This window comes from Bombina bombina, chromosome 11 (genome assembly GCF_027579735.1).
Source record: "Bombina bombina isolate aBomBom1 chromosome 11, aBomBom1.pri, whole genome shotgun sequence".
In the NCBI taxonomy this organism is placed as follows: domain Eukaryota; kingdom Metazoa; phylum Chordata; class Amphibia; order Anura; family Bombinatoridae; genus Bombina; species Bombina bombina.
The window spans coordinates 154,980,462-154,999,577 of record NC_069509.1 but is presented as its reverse complement, the minus strand read 5'-3'; the positions used below and the strand labels follow the sequence as shown (position 1 = coordinate 154,999,577).

Below are 19,116 nucleotides of genomic sequence, written 5' to 3'. Positions count from 1 at the left end.
AGCACCTTATAGATTATCAGGCAAGCACCTTATAGATTATCAGGCAAGCACATTATAGATTATCAGGCAAGCACTTTATAGATTATCAGGCAAGCACTTTATAGATTATCAGGCAAGCACCTTATAGATTATCAGGCAAGCACTTTATAGATTATCAGGCAAGCACTTTATAGATTATCAGGCAAGCACATTATAGATTATCAGGCAAGCAATTTATAGATTATCAGGCATGCACCTAATAGATTATCAGGCAAGCACCTTATAGATTATCAGGCAAGCACCTTATAGATTATCAGGCAAGCACTTTATAGATTATCAGGCAAGCACCTTATAGATTATCAGGCAAGCACTTTATAGATTATCAGGCAAGCACCTTATAGATTATCAGGCAAGCACCTTATAGATTATCAGGCAAGCACTTTATAGATTATCAGGCATGCACTTTATAGATTATCAGGGAAGAAACTTATATATTATCAGGCAAGCACCTTATAGATTATCAGGCAAGCACATTATAGATTATCAGGCAAGCACCTTATAGATTATCAGACAAGCACATTATAGATTATCAGGCAAGCACTTTATAGATTATCAGGCAAGCACTTTATAGATTATCAGGCAAGCACCTTATAGATTATCAGGCAAGCACTTTATAGATTATCAGGCAAGCACTTTATAGATTATCAGGCAAGCACATTATAGATTATCAGGCAAGCAATTTATAGATTATCAGGCATGCACCTAATAGATTATCAGGCAAGCACCTTATAGATTATCAGGCAAGCACCTTATAGATTATCAGGCAAGCACTTTATAGATTATCAGGCAAGCACTTTATAGATTATCAGGCAAGCACTTTATAGATTATCAGGCAAGCACCTTATAGATTATCAGGCAAGCACATTATAGATTATCAGGCAAGCACTTTATAGATTATCAGGCAAGCACCTTATAAATTATCAGGCAAGCACATTATAGATTATCAGGCATGCACTAGATTATCAGGCATGCACTAGATTATCAGGCAAGCACTTTATAGATTATCAAGCATGCAATTTATAGATTATCAGGCATGCACTTTATAGATTATCAGGCTTGTACCTTATAGATTATCAGGCAAGCACTTTATAGATTATCAGGCAAGCACCTTATATATTATCAGGCATGCAATATATAGATTATCAGGCAAGCACCTTATAGATTATCAGGCAAACACCTTATAGATTATCAGACATGCACTTTATAGATTATCAGGCATGCACCTTATAGATTATCAGTCAAGCACTTTATAGATTATCAGGCATGCACTTTATAGATTATCAGACATGCACCTTATAGATTATCAGGCAAGCACCTTATAGAGTATCAGGCAAGCACTTTATAGATTATCAGGCAAGCACCTTATATATTATCAGGCATGCACTTTATAGATTATCAGGCATGAACTTTATAGATTATCAGGCATGCACCTTATAGATTATCAAGCAACCACATTATATATTATCAGGCATCCACTTTATAGATTATCAGACATGCATTTTATAGATTATCAGGCAAGCACTTTATATATTATCAGGCATGCACTTTATAGATTATCAGGCATGCACCTTATAGATGATCAGGCATGCACCTTATAGATTATCAGGCAAGTACCTTATAGATTATCAGGCAAGCACCTTATATATTATCAGGCATGCACTTTATAGATTATAAAGCATGAACTTTATAGATTATCAGGCATGCACTTTATAGATTAGCAAGCAAGCACATTCTATATTATCAGGCATCCACTTTATAGATTATCAGGCAAGCACTTTATAGATTATCAGGCATGCACTTTATAGATTATCAAGCAAGCACATTAAATATTATCAGGCATCCACTTTATAGATTATCAGACATGCACCTTATAGATTATCAGGCAAGCACCTTATATATTATCAGGCATGCACTTTATAGATTATCAGGCATGCACCTTATAGATGATCAGGCATGCACCTTATAGATTATCAGGCAAGTACCTTATAGATTATCAGGCAAGTACCTTATAGATTATCAGGCATGCACCTTATAGATGATCAGGCATGCACCTTATAGATTATCAGGCAAGTACCTTATAGATTATCAGGCAAGTACCTTATAGATTATCAGGCATGCACCTTATAGATGATCAGGCATGCACTTTATAGATTATCAGGCAAGCACTTTATAGATTATCAGGCAAGTGTGATGATGATCTTTATAAAGTATTTGAAGTGGTGTTTCCTGTATGAATATTCACCACAATGTTTTGCACAGCAAGTTAGGTTAATGACTTCCTTTCAGGAAGTAGCAGGAAGTTAACATTGTACACCTTCTCTGTTTTTGTGACGTTGGTTAAAAGGAAGTATCATTTCTGGTTTTGAGAATGACAAAGCTGATTATAGTGTTTTTAAATCAGCTCCATGCAGGACAAATGCATTTATCAGACAATGCAGTAAAGATCATTTGCCCAGAAAGTGGCCCGAGCCTTGTATATTCATCTGATGCCATCACATCTTAGTAGAAGAGACAGTAAACATTGAGATTGTATTATAAAAAGTTTATTTATGTGTAGTAAAAAAAAAATTGCAGTAAGTATTGAATACCCCCCCCCCCTTTCCTTTAAATCTGAAAATTATGATTTTTCAGTTCTGAGAACTGATAGAGCAAACTGCAGGCTTCACACTTCTAACTCTACTGCATAACTGTCCCTGATTGGCTGAAGGCAGAGATGAAAAGATAATAGCTGCAAAACAATTTCTTAGAAAACGTATTAAATTATTTATCTACAAAAAACCCATAGACTTTAAGATAATGATCTGGAAATCTACTTTATGGTAACAGAAGCACGATCAGTGCTCCCCGACCATATGAAGGTAGGTGCTTTCTGCCTCTGGTTGTAGTCTTAGCTGTCAGATTTGACAGCCAGGACCGCAGTATGAGGCAGAAGGTTAGATGTAGCTACTTTACCATCAGGGTACACTAGACAAAGGACTATGTGACGTAGTAGCTATGTCCAGGTGGCTTAAGGGGGTAAGGGGCATAAACCCCCAAATATCTCTTTCATGATTCAGACAGAGCATGCAATTTTGAACAACTTTCCAATTTACTTCTATTATGTAAATTATTTTGTTCTCTTTGTATTATTTGCTGAAAATCATACCCAGGTAAGCTAAGAAGCACTACTGGGAGCTAGCTGCTAACTGTTGGTTGTACATATATGCCTCTTATCTTTAGCTTAACACATGTATTCAGCTAGCTCCCATAAGTGTATTGTTGCTCCTTCAACAAAGGATTAAAAGAGAATTTAATAATGGAATATTGAATAAAAGTGTATCTACAACTAATTGTGCTCAAGGGCAGTGTGCTCCTCACCTTTTGTTTATGTTTTTCAATGTAAGTGTAGTAATGTACATTTATAGTCTTATACAGTGTAAGTGTAGTAATGTACATTGTATAGTCTTACACAGTGTAAGTATAGTAATGTACAGTGTATAGTCTTATACAGTGTAGGTGTAGTAATGTACATTGTATAGTCTTATACAGTGTAAGTGTAGTAATTTACAGTGTATAGTCTTATACAGTGTAAGTGTAGTAATGTACATTGTATAGTCTTATACAGTGTAAGTGTAGTAATGTACAGTGTATAGTCTTACACAGTGTAAGTGTAGTAATGTACATTGTATAGTCTTATACAGTGTAAGTGTAGTAATGTACAGTGTATAGTCTTATACAGTGTAAGTGTAGTAATGTACAGTGTATAGTCTTATACAGTGTAAGTGTAGTAATGTAAATTGTATAGTCGTATACAGTGTAAGTGTAGTAATCTACATTGTATAGTCTTATACAGTGTAAGTGTAGTAATGTACATTGTATAGTCTTATACAGTGTAAGTGTAGTAATGTACAGTGTATAGTCTTACACAGTGTAAGTGTAGTAATGTACATTGTATAGTCTTATACAGTGTAAGTGTAGTAATGTACATTTTATAGTCTTATACAGTGTAAGTGTAGTAATGTACAGTGTATAGTCTTATACAGTGTAAGTGTAGTAATGTACATTGTATAGTCTTATACAGTGTAAGTGTAGTAATGTACAGTGTATAGTCTTATACAGTGTAAGTGTAGTAATGTACAGTGTATAGTCTTACACAGTGTAAGTGTAGTAATGTACATTGTATAGTCTTATACAGTGTAAGTGTAGTAATGTACATTTTATAGTCTTATACAGTGTAAGTGTAGTAATGTACAGTGTATAGTCTTATACAGTGTAAGTGTAGTAATGTACGTTGTATAGTCTTATACAGTGTAAGTGTAGTAATGTACATTGTATAGTCTTACACAGTGTAAGTATAGTAATGTACAGTGTATAGTCTTATACAGTGTAGGTGTAGTAATGTACATTGTATAGTCTTATACAGTGTAAGTGTAGTAATTTACAGTGTATAGTCTTATACAGTGTAAGTGTAGTAATGTACATTGTATAGTCTTATACAGTGTAAGTGTAGTAATGTACAGTGTATAGTCTTACACAGTGTAAGTGTAGTAATGTACATTGTATAGTCTTATACAGTGTAAGTGTAGTAATGTACAGTGTATAGTCTTATACAGTGTAAGTGTAGTAATGTACAGTGTATAGTCTTATACAGTGTAAGTGTAGTAATGTACGGTGTATAGTCTTATACAGTGTAAGTGTAGTAATGTACATTGTATAGTCTTATACAGTGTAAGTGTAGTAATTTACAGTGTATAGTCTTATACAGTGTAAGTGTAGTAATGTGCATTGTATAGTCTTATACAGCGTAAGTGTAGTAATGTACAGTGTATAGTCTTACACAGTGTAAGTGTAGTAATGTACATTGTATAGTTTTATATAGTGTAAGTGTAGTAATGTACAGTGTATAGTCTTATACAGTGTAAGTGTAGTAATGTACAGGGTATAGTCTTATACAGTGTAAGTATAGTAATGTACATTGTATAGTCTTATACAGTGTAAGTGTAGTAATGTACAATGTATAGTCTTATACAGTGTAAGTGTAGTAATGTACATTGTATAGTGTTATACAGTGTAAGTGTAGTAATGTACATTGTATAGTCTTATACAGTGTAAGTGTAGCAATGTACAGTGTATAGTCTCATACAGTGTAAGTGTAGTAATGTACATTGTATAGTCTTATACAGTGTAATTGTAGTAATGTACATTGTATAGTCTTACACAGTGTAAGTGTAGTAATGTACAGTGTATAGTCTTATACAGTGTAAGTGTAGTAATGTACATTGTATAGTCTTACATAACATCTTATTGTAAGTTTTTATTGTATCGTACCTTTATGTTTGTAATGTACTTTTGTAAAGCACTGTGTAAAATGTTGGAACTTTATAAATAAATAATAATAATAAGAAAGATAGAAGTAAATTGTAAAGTTGTCCAAAATTGTATTCTTTATCACAAAAGAAAGACATTTTAGGTTTTATGACCCTTTAATATCCTTAAAGAACCATTCAATGCAGTAGAATTGTATAATTAACAAGTACATAATAAAAAGACAAGGCAATAACACTTACTCTAAATTTCAAATAAGCAGTAGATTTTTTTTCTGACAAATTAATTTTTTCTCCCATTTTCCGGCCCCCTGTATCATGTGACAGAGATCAACCAATCACAGACTAATAAACGTATACCCTGTGAGCTTCTGCACATGCTCAGTAGGATCCTGTTCCCCAGGAAGTGTGTATATAGCAAGATTGTGCCTAATTGTATAATGGAAGTAAATTGCAAAGTGTCTTAAAACTGCATGTTCTTTCTGAATCATAAAAGTTCATTTTGACTTGAGTGTCCCTTTAAATCTCATTGAGGGTTAGGTTACGAGTGGAGCACTATTTATCGCTTCCACTCGTGCGTTAACTGTGCTCAATTTCAGCTTTTTGCATGCGTCAGGTAGCACACATTTTACAAGTTGAAAGTAAAACGTTTTCGCTTGTGTGCTAACCCGACACTCGAAAAAAGCCAAACTCAGTATATTGTAACCATTGTAGAGCGTGAAAAATGGATAAAAACCTAATACCCAACAGGTTGCGCAAACCCGATCTTGTTTAACCAAGTGTGCTAACCCGACATGAAATATCAAAATTTTACATTCTAATGCTCTTCACATAGAAGAATATGTTCTTTTTAAAATATTTCAATATATCTATATATATATATATATATATATATATATATATATATATATATATATATAAATATATATATAGGTATATACAGATATATATAAAAATATCTATTTATAAATACTTAGAATATATTCCCATATATGCAGAACTTTGGAATGAGAAATATTTACAGTAAATACAGTTAAACACTTTATTAAACATGAATATTGCAAAAATTTAATATATCACGTTTTCAGGTTCTTGACTGCAAAGGGATCCAATGCACTTATATATATATGTCTATGTATGCATACATATGTATTTATGTGTTTATATGTGTATATATACACATATACATAAATACACATTTACACACATATAAACACAAACACACACACACAAACATATATACATTTTTATTGCAATTTTTTTAAAATAATTTTTATTACATGATGTTATTGTGAGCGTAACTGTACTTTTAAATGTATTTTGTGCAAATTGTTATTCGACCCTAACAGATAACCCAAACTCGACAGTCACGCTATCCCAGCCAGCGTTAAATGCAATTGCACTTGAGTGAACACGTTTAATTTCAACTTGTAATACACATGGTACTTCCAACACGCACAATAAAACCTTTATCACTCGCCTGAAACTGTTAGCGCGCTTCTTGTCATCTTGCCGTAAATGGGAGAAACGCCATGCTGAAAAAGTTAATTTAGCTATATTTGTCCCCTGTTTCTCTCTGCTTTTATTTTGTGTTAAACACTTCTACAGCACATCGCGTATGATGTCAGTAATGTGCTTTCCACCGTTTACAGCGGGGCTTTGTTTAACCACAACTTAACCTTTATTGTGTCTTCTGAACTCCTACAGTAAGAACTCATTAGACGTGTGACAATAACATGTTTTTTTTACTATTGTCAAAGTAATAAGTATGAGTCATATTGCAAAAATAATTGTATTTTTTACCTTAAAATCGCCGTTGTGTCCTGTGTAGAGTGGTTTAAAAAAAGGTGCTGGACTTGGAATGAAAACCCACTCGTTCTTCCAAAGTCTATAACAGATAGAAACAAGCTATTGAAATAAAATTCCATTATGTCTTCTTGAGTTTTAGTTTTATTTCTCTGAATATTGTACCTGTATTGCTTTGAAATGTTTAGTTTCTAATATCTACAACAGTATTACATAGCTCCATTGTGAATACTCCTAGCTTCAAAAATGATTTTTTTTTCCCAAAGCAGGGTGTATGCTTAAGAGCACTATATGGTAGTATTTTCTGCAAGAATGTTATCCATTTGCAAGAGAACTAGATGACTGATGCTTACCTAGGTATTTATTCCTCGCAGAATATAATGGGAACGAAGCAGACTTAATCACAGAACCAAATTGGAAACTTTTTTTTTAATGTTATGCTCTGTCTGATTCGCAAAAGAAAATGTTGTGGTTTTAGATCCCTTTAATGCATAATATCATGTATCATGTAGAAAATAGATTTTCAATTGTTTTGTGTCTGTGTTCTCAGATGGACCAATCAAAAATAATTAACACGTAGAGTTGTTTAGTCTTACAATTGGTATGTGTGATTCAATATATAAAAAAAAAAATCTAAATTGATTAGCTTACCTGATGAAAATGAAGAATATCAAATATAAATACAAACTAATAAATAACATTATCAGTATATATATAAAGAGAGAGCGAGAGAGAGTGAGAGCGAGAGAGCGCGAGAGAGAACGAGAGAGAGAAAGAGAGAGCGAGAGAAAGAGCGAGAGAGAGCACGAGAGAGTGAGAGCGAGAGAGAGCGAGAGAGAGTGAGAGCGAGAGAGAACGAGAGAGAGCGAGAGAGCGAGAGAGAGAGAGCGAGAGAGCGCGAGAGAGAACGAGAGAAAGAGAGAGCGAGAGAAAGAGCGAGAGAGAGCACGAGAGAGTGAGAGCGAGAGAGAGCGAGAGAGCGAGAGAGCGAGAGAGAGCGAGAACGAGCGAGAACGAGAGAGAGAGAGAGAGAGAGAGAGAGGTGTAAAATATTTACTAGTCTATTTATTGTTAAAGGGATATTAAACACAATTTTTTTCTTTCATGATTCAGATAGAGCAGCAATTTTAAGTAACTTTCTAATTTACTCCTATTAACAAATTTTCTTTGTTCTCTTGGTATCTTTATTTGAAAAAGCGAGAATGTAAACTTAGGAGCCAGCCCATTTTTGGTGTAGCACCCTGGGTAGTGCTTGCTGGTTGGTGCTCTATCTGAATCATGAAAGAAAAAAAAGTGTTTAATTTTCCTTTAAAGGGACAGTACACTGTAAAATTGTTTTTATATGAATGTATTTTCAATGACTTGTTATACCAGCCGCAGAGTATAAAATTTATGAGAAATTGCATGTTTTGGTTTATTTGTGTATATGAAGTAGCTGGTTTTGTGCTTTTACACCACAGAATATTACAATGGGTTGAGCTTCAGGTAATATCAGATCTCATTATGTTATCACTTTGTGTACACACACTTGCTTCCTTATCTTATATTTGTCTAGAAAACCAAAGCTCAATACTTAGAGAGAACAATGGAAAATTATCATTTTATTACTTAACCATCATGCCCCCCACTGAGAGTATAATCTCTTCTGCTGGCTGTGTTTACTTAGGCTATTCAATAGAATATACTCCAGTATAGAAACTTTCAGTATAGGTTGGGATACCACAGGCTAAATCAGCTATTTCAAATGCCAAAATAGGGGTAAAGGAGCTACTTGTAAACAATTTAAAACACTCCAGCAGGTAAAATGAATAATTGGGAACAATTTTAAGGGGAGAACATTTTTGGGTGAACTGTCCCTTTAAGGATATAAATAAAGCCAACATTTTTACACGTTCACAACAATTTTTTAATTTCTTGCCCTTCTAGGGACTAGTAAAAATATCCATCCTTATATTATAAATACATTTAAATATATATTTATATTTTGTATATATATATATATATATATATATATATATATATATATATATATATATATATATATATATATATATATATACACATACATGCGCACATATATACATATTACTTTTAAATTAGTACAGTCTGGCTGATCAATTTTGTTAGCAAATAAAATATATCATTAATTGAAATTGTTAGGATGCTTTACAAATAAAAGACATATGAAGAAGAATTGATGTTTGTTTGCAAATACATTAGTTTATGAGGTTTTTCTGTTTTTGCCTATGGGGAAAGGAAGGGCGTTAAGTTTAATCAATAGGTGACAGATGTATGAATAAAAATGTTATGGTCTATGAGTAAGCCTAAGCTAAAATGACTCTTTCTTATTTGTTTTGTGCTTCACGGTGTTGCTTTTTGTGAATAAAGTTACCTTTAAGTCAAGTTACAGCATATAAGTGTACTTATCACATATCTGCAGTTAATGCATGCATCTATTTATTGTCTTAGCATGGGTGTAGTTGTCACATGAGTGTACTTATTGCATGAGTCTAGTTATTTCATGAGTCTTAGCAACTGCATGGGTGAAGTCGTCACATGAGTGTAGCTATTGCATGAGTCTAGCTACTGAATGAATCTTAGCTATTGCATGAGTGCAGTTGTCACACGAGTGTAGTTATTACATGAGTGCGGTTATTATATGAGTCTTAGCTATTGCATGGGTGTAACTACTGTACAAATGTATTTATTGCATAAGTGAAGTTACTGCATGAGTTTAGTTATTTCATTAGTTATAGCTATTGCATTAGTGTAATTATTGCATGTGTGCAGTTACTGCATGAGTTTAGTTATTACATTAGTTATAACTGTTGCATTAGTATAGTCATTTCATGTGTGTAGTTACTGCATAAGTTTAGTTATTACATTAGTTATAGCTATTGCATGAGTGTAATTATTGCATGTGTGCAGTTACTGCATGAGTTTAGTTATTACATTAGTTATAGCTATTGCATTAGTGTAATTATTGCATGTGTGCAGTTACTGCATGAGTTTAGTTATTACATTAGTTATAACTGTTGCATTAGTATAGTCATTTCATGTGTGCAGTTACTGCATGAGTTGAGTTATTACATTAGTTTTTAGCTATTGCATGAGTCTAATTATTGAATGTGTGCAGTTACTGCATGAGTTTAGTTATTGCATTAGTTATAGCTATTGCATGAGTGTAATTATTGCCATGTGTGCAGTTACTGCATGAGTTTAGTTATTGCATTAGTTATAGCTATTGCATGAGTGTAATTATTGCCATGTGTGCAGTTACTGCATGAGTTTAGCTATTACATTAGTTTTTAGCTAAAACATCAAAGAATCCCAGCCACTGAGTCTTAGAATCAAGAAGTTTTTATTCTTCAACAAAAGATATGATCGACTTGATCTTTCACAAAATGTAATCATAATCATCAGGGTACCATCAGGTGTAGGTTCACTCAGATCCACACATACCCCATCCACCAAACACATCCGTATCTAATCCTCACCCAAAAAGGAAAAAACATCAAAACAAACATCAGAAAAATAAATGAAAAAAGTGTATTATCACTCCCAGGGCGTCCCCAGGGAGTGAATCTTGACACCACCCACTAAGGACTAAATAGGATTGAGAACCGTGAAGAGTGTCCACTAGATCCGTAACTCTGTAATCTTATATGGAACAAGAGTGTCTCGTACTATTGTGGAAACTCCTCAAACAAGAATGTCTCGTGTGTTACAAAACTTCCAACTGTAACAATGTATATCTGTTTGAAACCATCAGCAATTATCTTCTTGCCACTATATGAAAGTGGTCACAGGAAACATAACATGTTACAGTATTTGTAATCCATCACAATGAATGCTGGTAACGACTATCGTGACAAGTCTTGTAATTATGAGAGTATTACGGTTCAAATGTCCCTTACACCTGGCGTGCTACTGACCATGAACTGTGTTGCGGGGAGCTGCAAACGTACTATCGGCCCAAACACACACCCTCTTCACACTTCACTCACGGTAACGTGCACTATGTCTTCCTTGTAATGCCTTTATTGCAGAGGATACAGTACATTCCACATTTTCCTTTTTACCAAAACTGCGAGTATCTCATACCCTCATGGCAGTTGATGGCAATTTGTATCAAAACTTAATTCGGCACATGTTTCTCTCAAGTTTACCATGGAAGCAAGTAAGTCCAGGGTAAGCTTTTTAGATACCATGATATCGATTGTAGATCAGAAACTCAGAAGTGACTTATTTTCGAAAGAAATGGATCGGAACAATACCCTACGGTATGAAAGTTTCCATCCCCCCTCTCTGATCAAAAATCTTCCATTAGGCGAACTTCTGCGGACTAAAAGGATTGTGGATGATCCAGTAATTTGCCTACAGAGATTGGAGGAAATGTCTAAAAAAATTTTAGACAGAGGATATCCAGTGCAAATTCTGGAAGAAAACATGAATAAAGTACTGAACATTGACAGGGCTAGCCTATTGAGTAAGACTACTCGTGAAGCTAAAAAAATTTCGGTGCCCTTTGTGAGTCACTTTGGGTCACATAGTAAGGTCTTTAAAAGGATAATCTTACAACACTGGCACTTACTAAGAGAGGATATACATGTGGGTAAGATCTTCAATGAGACTCCACTATTCTCCTTCCGGAGAAATAAAAACTTGAAAGATGAACTGATACGGGCTGATTGGGGTACCATGAGAAAACCAATTACAATCAATAAGAAAGGTTCCTTCCCCTGCATGAACTGTACCCTTTGTCATTCAATGTTACAAGGGGATCACATTACCCATCCCCTATCAGGCAAAAGGATTCCGATCAATGGTAGGTTCTCCTGCAACTCCAAATATGTGATATATGTCATTAAGTGCCCATGTGGCCTGGCATATGTAGGGGAGACCACACAGACAGTCCGTGATAGGATACGTCAGCACAAATCAGCCATAGGTAAGGATGACGAGGATGCACCTGTGGCCCATCATTTCACACGATTGGCACACAACAAGAGCCAATTAAGGTTTCAAGTTATTGATGGGGTCTCTCCCTTACGGAGAGGAGGTGACCGACAGAAAATACTATTCCGTAAGGAGGCACTATGGATCAAACAATTGGATACCATGGTCCCCAAAGGTCTCAATAGAGACATATCCTGGGGGAATTTCATCTGAGCTTTTCACAGTTCTCAAATGGTGAATTGCTTTCTCAAGACTGTGTCCTTCTCTAAGATATAAATAACTGAAGAGAGGTAGGAAAAGGTTTAAAATAATTGCGATTTCTGGACATTACGATTCAATAATGCATATGGTTTTGACACACGACGTGATAGTCCGGTGATAATTTAATATGATACATGATATCCAGTCCCCTTTGTATAGAACTCACTATCTATCCTGCATATATGTCAAAGTAGGACTGATTACATAAGGGGAGTTCCTTCTGTATGACTCTTTTAGTTATATAAAATATGACTGTGAGAACCAGCATTGAATAGGTTTAGAATAGTTCTTACTGAGACCCTTGGGACATGTTTTGTCTAAGTTGACTGCATATAGTCTTCAGAATTTAGCATGTAAATAAGGTATCCCGTACAGTGACCGCTTATATTGAATAATCCCATCTTATATGAAAATACTAATGTGAGGGAATGTACTGTTTAAGTTACGATTGTAGACAGCAGGTACAGAATAGTAATGGGAAACAGTCGAGAATATTTTTATATTGATAATTCCCTTAATGCGTAGCGTACAACGTTTTCGTTTGTAGATACTGTGTATTGGCGTATTATTGAGGGAATGTACTGTCTAAGTTACGATTGTAGACAGCAGGTGCAGAATAGTAATGGAAAACAGTCGAGAATATTTTTGTATTGATGGCTCCCTGAATGCGTAGCGTGCGGCGTTTTCGTTTGTAGATACTGTGGACTGGCGTATTATTGTTATGTCTATAATGTGGAGATTGTTCGGCGCTTGCTCGGAAGTGAACACTAGCCATTCGTGAGTCTTAGATTCATTCGTTTTTTAACCAAGCCATATTTCCACTAATACGTGTGTAGAATGTGACGTTAGAGTGGGGGTGTGTATGCTATTAGCCAATAAGATTACATTTGATCCTATTTCAATCACACCTCCACCCCATTACCTGTAAATTCCTTGAGAAAGGGGCGGAGTCCCGAAACGCGCGTCGGAACGAGGAGACGCCACCACAGACACCTGGATACCGTGCTATCTGAGCCATAGTAATTGCGAGGTGAGACCAGATTCTTTCACTGGGGGGCCCATAGAACCACACTGAAGATAGAGAGCCTCACGGCACTACCGATAGATGCACACATATGCTGAAGGAGGTGACACGGCTGTTTAAGCAATTGCTTGATTCACAACACATCAAAGGCCATCAACTGCCATGAGGGTATGAGATACTCGCAGTTTTGGTAAAAAGGAAAATGTGGAATGTACTGTATCCTCTGCAATAAAGGCATTACAAGGAAGACATAGTGCACGTTACCGTGAGTGAAGTGTGAAGAGGGTGTGTGTTTGGGCCGATAGTACGTTTGCAGCTCCCCGCAACACAGTTCATGGTCAGTAGCACGCCAGGTGTAAGGGACATTTGAACCGTAATACTCTCATAATTACAAGACTTGTCACGATAGTCGTTACCAGCATTCATTGTGATGGATTACAAATACTGTAACATGTTATGTTTCCTGTGACCACTTTCATATAGTGGCAAGAAGATAATTGCTGATGGTTTCAAACAGATATACATTGTTACAGTTGGAAGTTTTGTAACACACGAGACATTCTTGTTTGAGGAGTTTCCACAATAGTACGAGACACTCTTGTTCCATATAAGATTACAGAGTTACGGATCTAGTGGACACTCTTCACGGTTCTCAATCCTATTTAGTCCTTAGTGGGTGGTGTCAAGATTCACTCCCTGGGGACGCCCTGGGAGTGATAATACACTTTTTTAATTTATTTTTCTGATGTTTGTTTTGATGTTTTTTCCTTTTTGGGTGAGGATTAGATACGGATGTGTTTGGTGGATGGGGTATGTGTGGATCTGAGTGAACCTACACCTGATGGTACCCTGATGATTATGATTACATTTTGTGAAAGATCAAGTCGATCATATCTTTTGTTGAAGAATAAAAACTTCTTGATTCTAAGACTCAGTGGCTGGGATTCTTTGATGTTTTATTATTATATAGTCTATGACCGGACTTTATCCCGTGCCTGAGCATACTAACTAGAAAGGGTGGTGCGGTCACACTTTATCGCATATATTAATTTGGTCTGTGACGTGCACACTCACATTTGATGAGTACGATGGAAGGGACTAAGATGTTTGCTTACTCAGATTTGGATGCCTCACGAATAGCTACTTTATGTGTTGGCAACAGAGATTTTTTGAATAATGAGCCTGATGTTAAGGAACCGCCGAGTTTAGAACAGATGATTAAGCAGAAAATTGTATACGAATTACATTCAGTTACCCTGGCTGAGTATTTTAGACAGAAGCGTATTCCAAGGGGTCTCAGAAGTCATCTTCATCCCACATTATTTAGGGAAAACTCAGAATACTGTGACAAATTTGAGGGCATTTTAAATAAATGCTCCTATGATATCCTGATTTTGACAATAGAGTACATACAGAAGGAACTACCCAAAATGCAGCAGGAGATAGATAAGGTGGAACTATCTCTTAAGGAGTTAAAGTCTGAAACAGACTTCAGTAATTTTAAATCTAAGCTGGATAGTGACCTTTCTATCTTTAAAAAAAGCTTAGAGAGTAAGAAATATAAGAAATTTCAGAGAGACCTCACTGATTATCAAAATAATAAAGTTTACAGATGGCGTAACCCAGATTTTACACCTTTTAGAAGATTTAGAAGAGGGACACAAGTATATAATTTCCCAGGAGAGTCCTCATTTGATAGTGATTTCAGTGACTCCTCAATCCCTTTTCCCTTAAGAGGACGTGGAACAAGGAATCGAAGAAGAGGAAGAGGAGGGGGGGAGGAAACACCGGAGACACAACATACCAGATCTCAACCCGACAGAATCGGAGAGAGCAGAGAGTTTAGTAGTTAATTGACCGGGATTGAGATCAATGAGGCAGTTAGAGGGGTATTACAAAAGGGATTATCTTTTGTCCCTACTACTACCCCAGACTTTTTTGAACTAGAATGTGACCTTCATCGTTTCTTTAGGAATCTAAGATTAAAGAGCTTTTTTGCGAATAAAGAAGACGTCAACACAATTGAGCCTAACAGTCCATTTCAATTTCATGTACGAAACATTAGACCTAAGAGTACTTTTAATCCTCCTCACACGAATGCTTCAGTTGAAGCGTATATCACTTTAATTAAAAAGGACTTTGAAAAATTTAAAAAAAACTTCCGTACAAAAATTAAGTCTAACATCTCTAAACAAGAGAAATTAGCACTGGCATCCATTCAGAAAAATGAGGACTTGATCCTGAAGCCAGCTGACAAGGGCGGTGCCCTGGTTATCATGCATAAGAACAAATACAAGGAGGAGGTCCTCCGCCAATTACAAGATACAGATAATTATGCTAAATTGACAGCCGACCCTACATTGAGGGTGAAAAACAAGATCAATAAGATAATTGAGGAATCCTTAGCCTCGGATATCATTACTAAGAAACAGGCGAAATTCCTGATTAAAGAACATCCAATTATACCGGTATTTTATGTATTACCCAAGATACATAAAAGACTACTTGACCCTCCCAGTCGACCTATTGTCGCAGGCACGGATTCAATGTTTCAACCGTTAGCAGTATTCTTGGATCAACTCATTAGACCTTTATTAGGTTATTTGAGTTCGTACTTACAGGATACGACTGACTTTTTGTGCAAGATATCTTCATTGGTGGTTCCAAAGGACAGCCAACTTGTAACAATGGACATAGCTAGTCTTTATACTTCGATTCCTCATGAGTTAGGAATAGAGGGAATATTTTATTTTCTGGACAAGGACAACTTATATTCCCCGAGTGAAAGAAGATTTATCAAAGATCTCTTAAAGATTATTCTGTATGAAAATTTTTTTCTATTTGAAGATACGTTCTATGTCCAAAAACAAGGAACGGCCATGGGCTCAAATGTAGCACCTACTTATGCGAACTTATTTGTAGGGAAGTTTGAGGAGGATGTGGTCTATAAGGATGAAGGCTATAAGAAATTTATTTTAGGCTGGTATCGTTACAGAGATGACGTCTTCTTTATTTGGACGGGCAGTGATGATGGTCTGACACAATTTGTATCAAAACTTAATTCGGCACATGTTTCTCTCAAGTTTACCATGGAAGCAAGTAAGTCCAGGGTAAGCTTTTTAGATACCATGATATCGATTGTAGATCAGAAACTCAGAAGTGACTTATTTTCGAAAGAAACGGATCGGAACAATACCCTACGGTATGAAAGTTTCCATCCCCCCTCTCTGATCAAAAATCTTCCATTAGGCGAACTTCTGCGGACTAAAAGGATTGTGGATGATCCAGTAATTTGCCTACAGAGATTGGAGGAAATGTCTAAAAAATTTTTAGACAGAGGATATCCAGTGCAAATTCTGGAAGAAAACATGAATAAAGTACTGAACATTGACAGGGCTAGCCTATTGAGTAAGACTACTCGTGAAGCTAAAAAAATTTCGGTGCCCTTTGTGAGTCACTTTGGGTCACATAGTAAGGTCTTTAAAAGGATAATCTTACAACACTGGCACTTACTAAGAGAAGATATACATGTGGGTAAGATCTTCAATGAGACTCCACTATTCTCCTTCCGGAGAAATAAAAACTTGAAAGATGAACTGATACGGGCTGATTGGGGTACCATGAGAAAACCAATTACAATCAATAAGAAAGGTTCCTTCCCCTGCATGAACTGTGCCCTTTGTCATTCGATGTTACAAGGGGATCACATTACCCATCCCCTATCAGGCAAAAGGATTCCGATCAATGGTAGGTTCTCCTGCAACTCCAAATATGTGATATATGTCATTAAGTGCCCATGTGGCCTGGCATATGTAGGGGAGACCACACAGACGGTCCGTGATAGGATACGTCAGCACAAATCAGCCATAGGTAAGGATGACGAGGATGCACCTGTGGCCCATCATTTCACACGATTGGCACACAACAAGAGCCAATTAAGGTTTCAAGTTATTGATGGGGTCTCTCCCTTACGGAGAGGAGGTGACCGACAGAAAATACTATTCCGTAAGGAGGCACTATGGATCAAACAATTGGATACCATGGTCCCCAAAGGTCTCAATAGAGACATATCCTGGGGGAATTTCATCTGAGCTTTTCACAGTTCTCAAATGGTGAATTGCTTTCTCAAGACTGTGTCCTTCTCTAAGATATAAATAACTGAAGAGAGGTAGGAAAAGGTTTAAAATAATTGCGATTTCTGGACATTACGATTCAATAATGCATATGGTTTTGACACACGACGTGATAGTCCGGTGATAATTTAATATGATACATGATATCCAGTCCCCTTTGTATAGAACTCACTATCTATCCTGCATATATGTCAAAGTAGGACTGATTACATAAGGGGAGTTCCTTCTGTATGACTCTTTTAGTTATATAAAATATGACTGTGAGAACCAGCATTGAATAGGTTTAGAATAGTTCTTACTGAGACCCTTGGGACATGTTTTGTCTAAGTTGACTGCATATAGTCTTCAGAATTTAGCATGTAAATAAGGTATCCCGTACAGAGACCGCTTATATTGAATAATCCCATCTTATATGAAAATACTAATGTGAGGGAATGTACTGTTTAAGTTACGATTGTAGACAGCAGGTACAGAATAGTAATGGGAAACAGTCGAGAATATTTTTATATTGATAATTCCCTTAATGCGTAGCGTACAACGTTTTCGTTTGTAGATACTGTGTATTGGCGTATTATTGAGGGAATGTACTGTCTAAGTTACGATTGTAGACAGCAGGTGCAGAATAGTAATGGAAAACAGTCGAGAATATTTTTGTATTGATGGCTCCCTGAATGCGTAGCGTGCGGCGTTTTCGTTTGTAGATACTGTGGACTGGCGTATTATTGTTATGTCTATAATGTGGAGATTGTTCGGCGCTTGCTCGGAAGTGAACACTAGCCATTCGTGAGTCTTAGATTCATTCGTTTTTTAACCAAGCCATATTTCCACTAATACGTGTGTAGAATGTGACGTTAGAGTGGGGGTGTGTATGCTATTAGCCAATAAGATTACATTTGATCCTATTTCAATCACACCTCCACCCCATTACCTGTAAATTCCTTGAGAAAGGGGCGGAGTCCCGAAACGCGCGTCGGAACGAGGAGACGCCACCACAGACACCTGGATACCGTGCTATCTGAGCCATAGTAATTGCGAGGTGAGACCAGATTCTTTCACTGGGGGGCCCATAGAACCACACTGAAGATAGAGAGCCTCACGGCACTACCGATAGATGCACACATATGCTGAAGGAGGTGACACGGCTGTTTAAGCAATTGCTTGATTCACAACACATTAAAGGCCATCAACTGCCATGAGGGTATGAGATACTCGCAGTTTTGGTAAAAAGGAAAATGTGGAATGTACTGTATCCTCTGCAATAAAGGCATTACAAGGAAGACATAGTGCACGTTACCGTGAGTGAAGTGTGAAGAGGGTGTGTGTTTGGGCCGATAGTACGTTTGCAGCTCCCCGCAACACAGTTCATGGTCAGTAGCACGCCAGGTGTAAGGGACATTTGAACCGTAATACTCTCATAATTACAAGACTTGTCACGATAGTCGTTACCAGCATTCATTGTGATGGATTACAAATACTGTAACATGTTATGTTTCCTGTGACCACTTTCATATAGTGGCAAGAAGATAATTGCTGATGGTTTCAAACAGATATACATTGTTACAGTTGGAAGTTTTGTAACACACGAGACATT

General features: G+C 36.3%; 1 protein-coding gene across 1 annotated transcript in view; it reads right to left on the bottom strand.

Moving 5' to 3' along the window:
* IL21R (interleukin 21 receptor) overlaps positions 1–19,116 on the bottom strand; it is a 74,586-nt gene that overhangs the window by 8,971 nt on the left and 46,499 nt on the right. Inside the window, exon 9 of the mRNA XM_053694246.1 lies at positions 7,146–7,230. Within this exon, the coding sequence (XP_053550221.1) occupies positions 7,146–7,230 (85 nt within the window). The remainder of the gene's footprint in view (positions 1–7,145; positions 7,231–19,116) is intronic.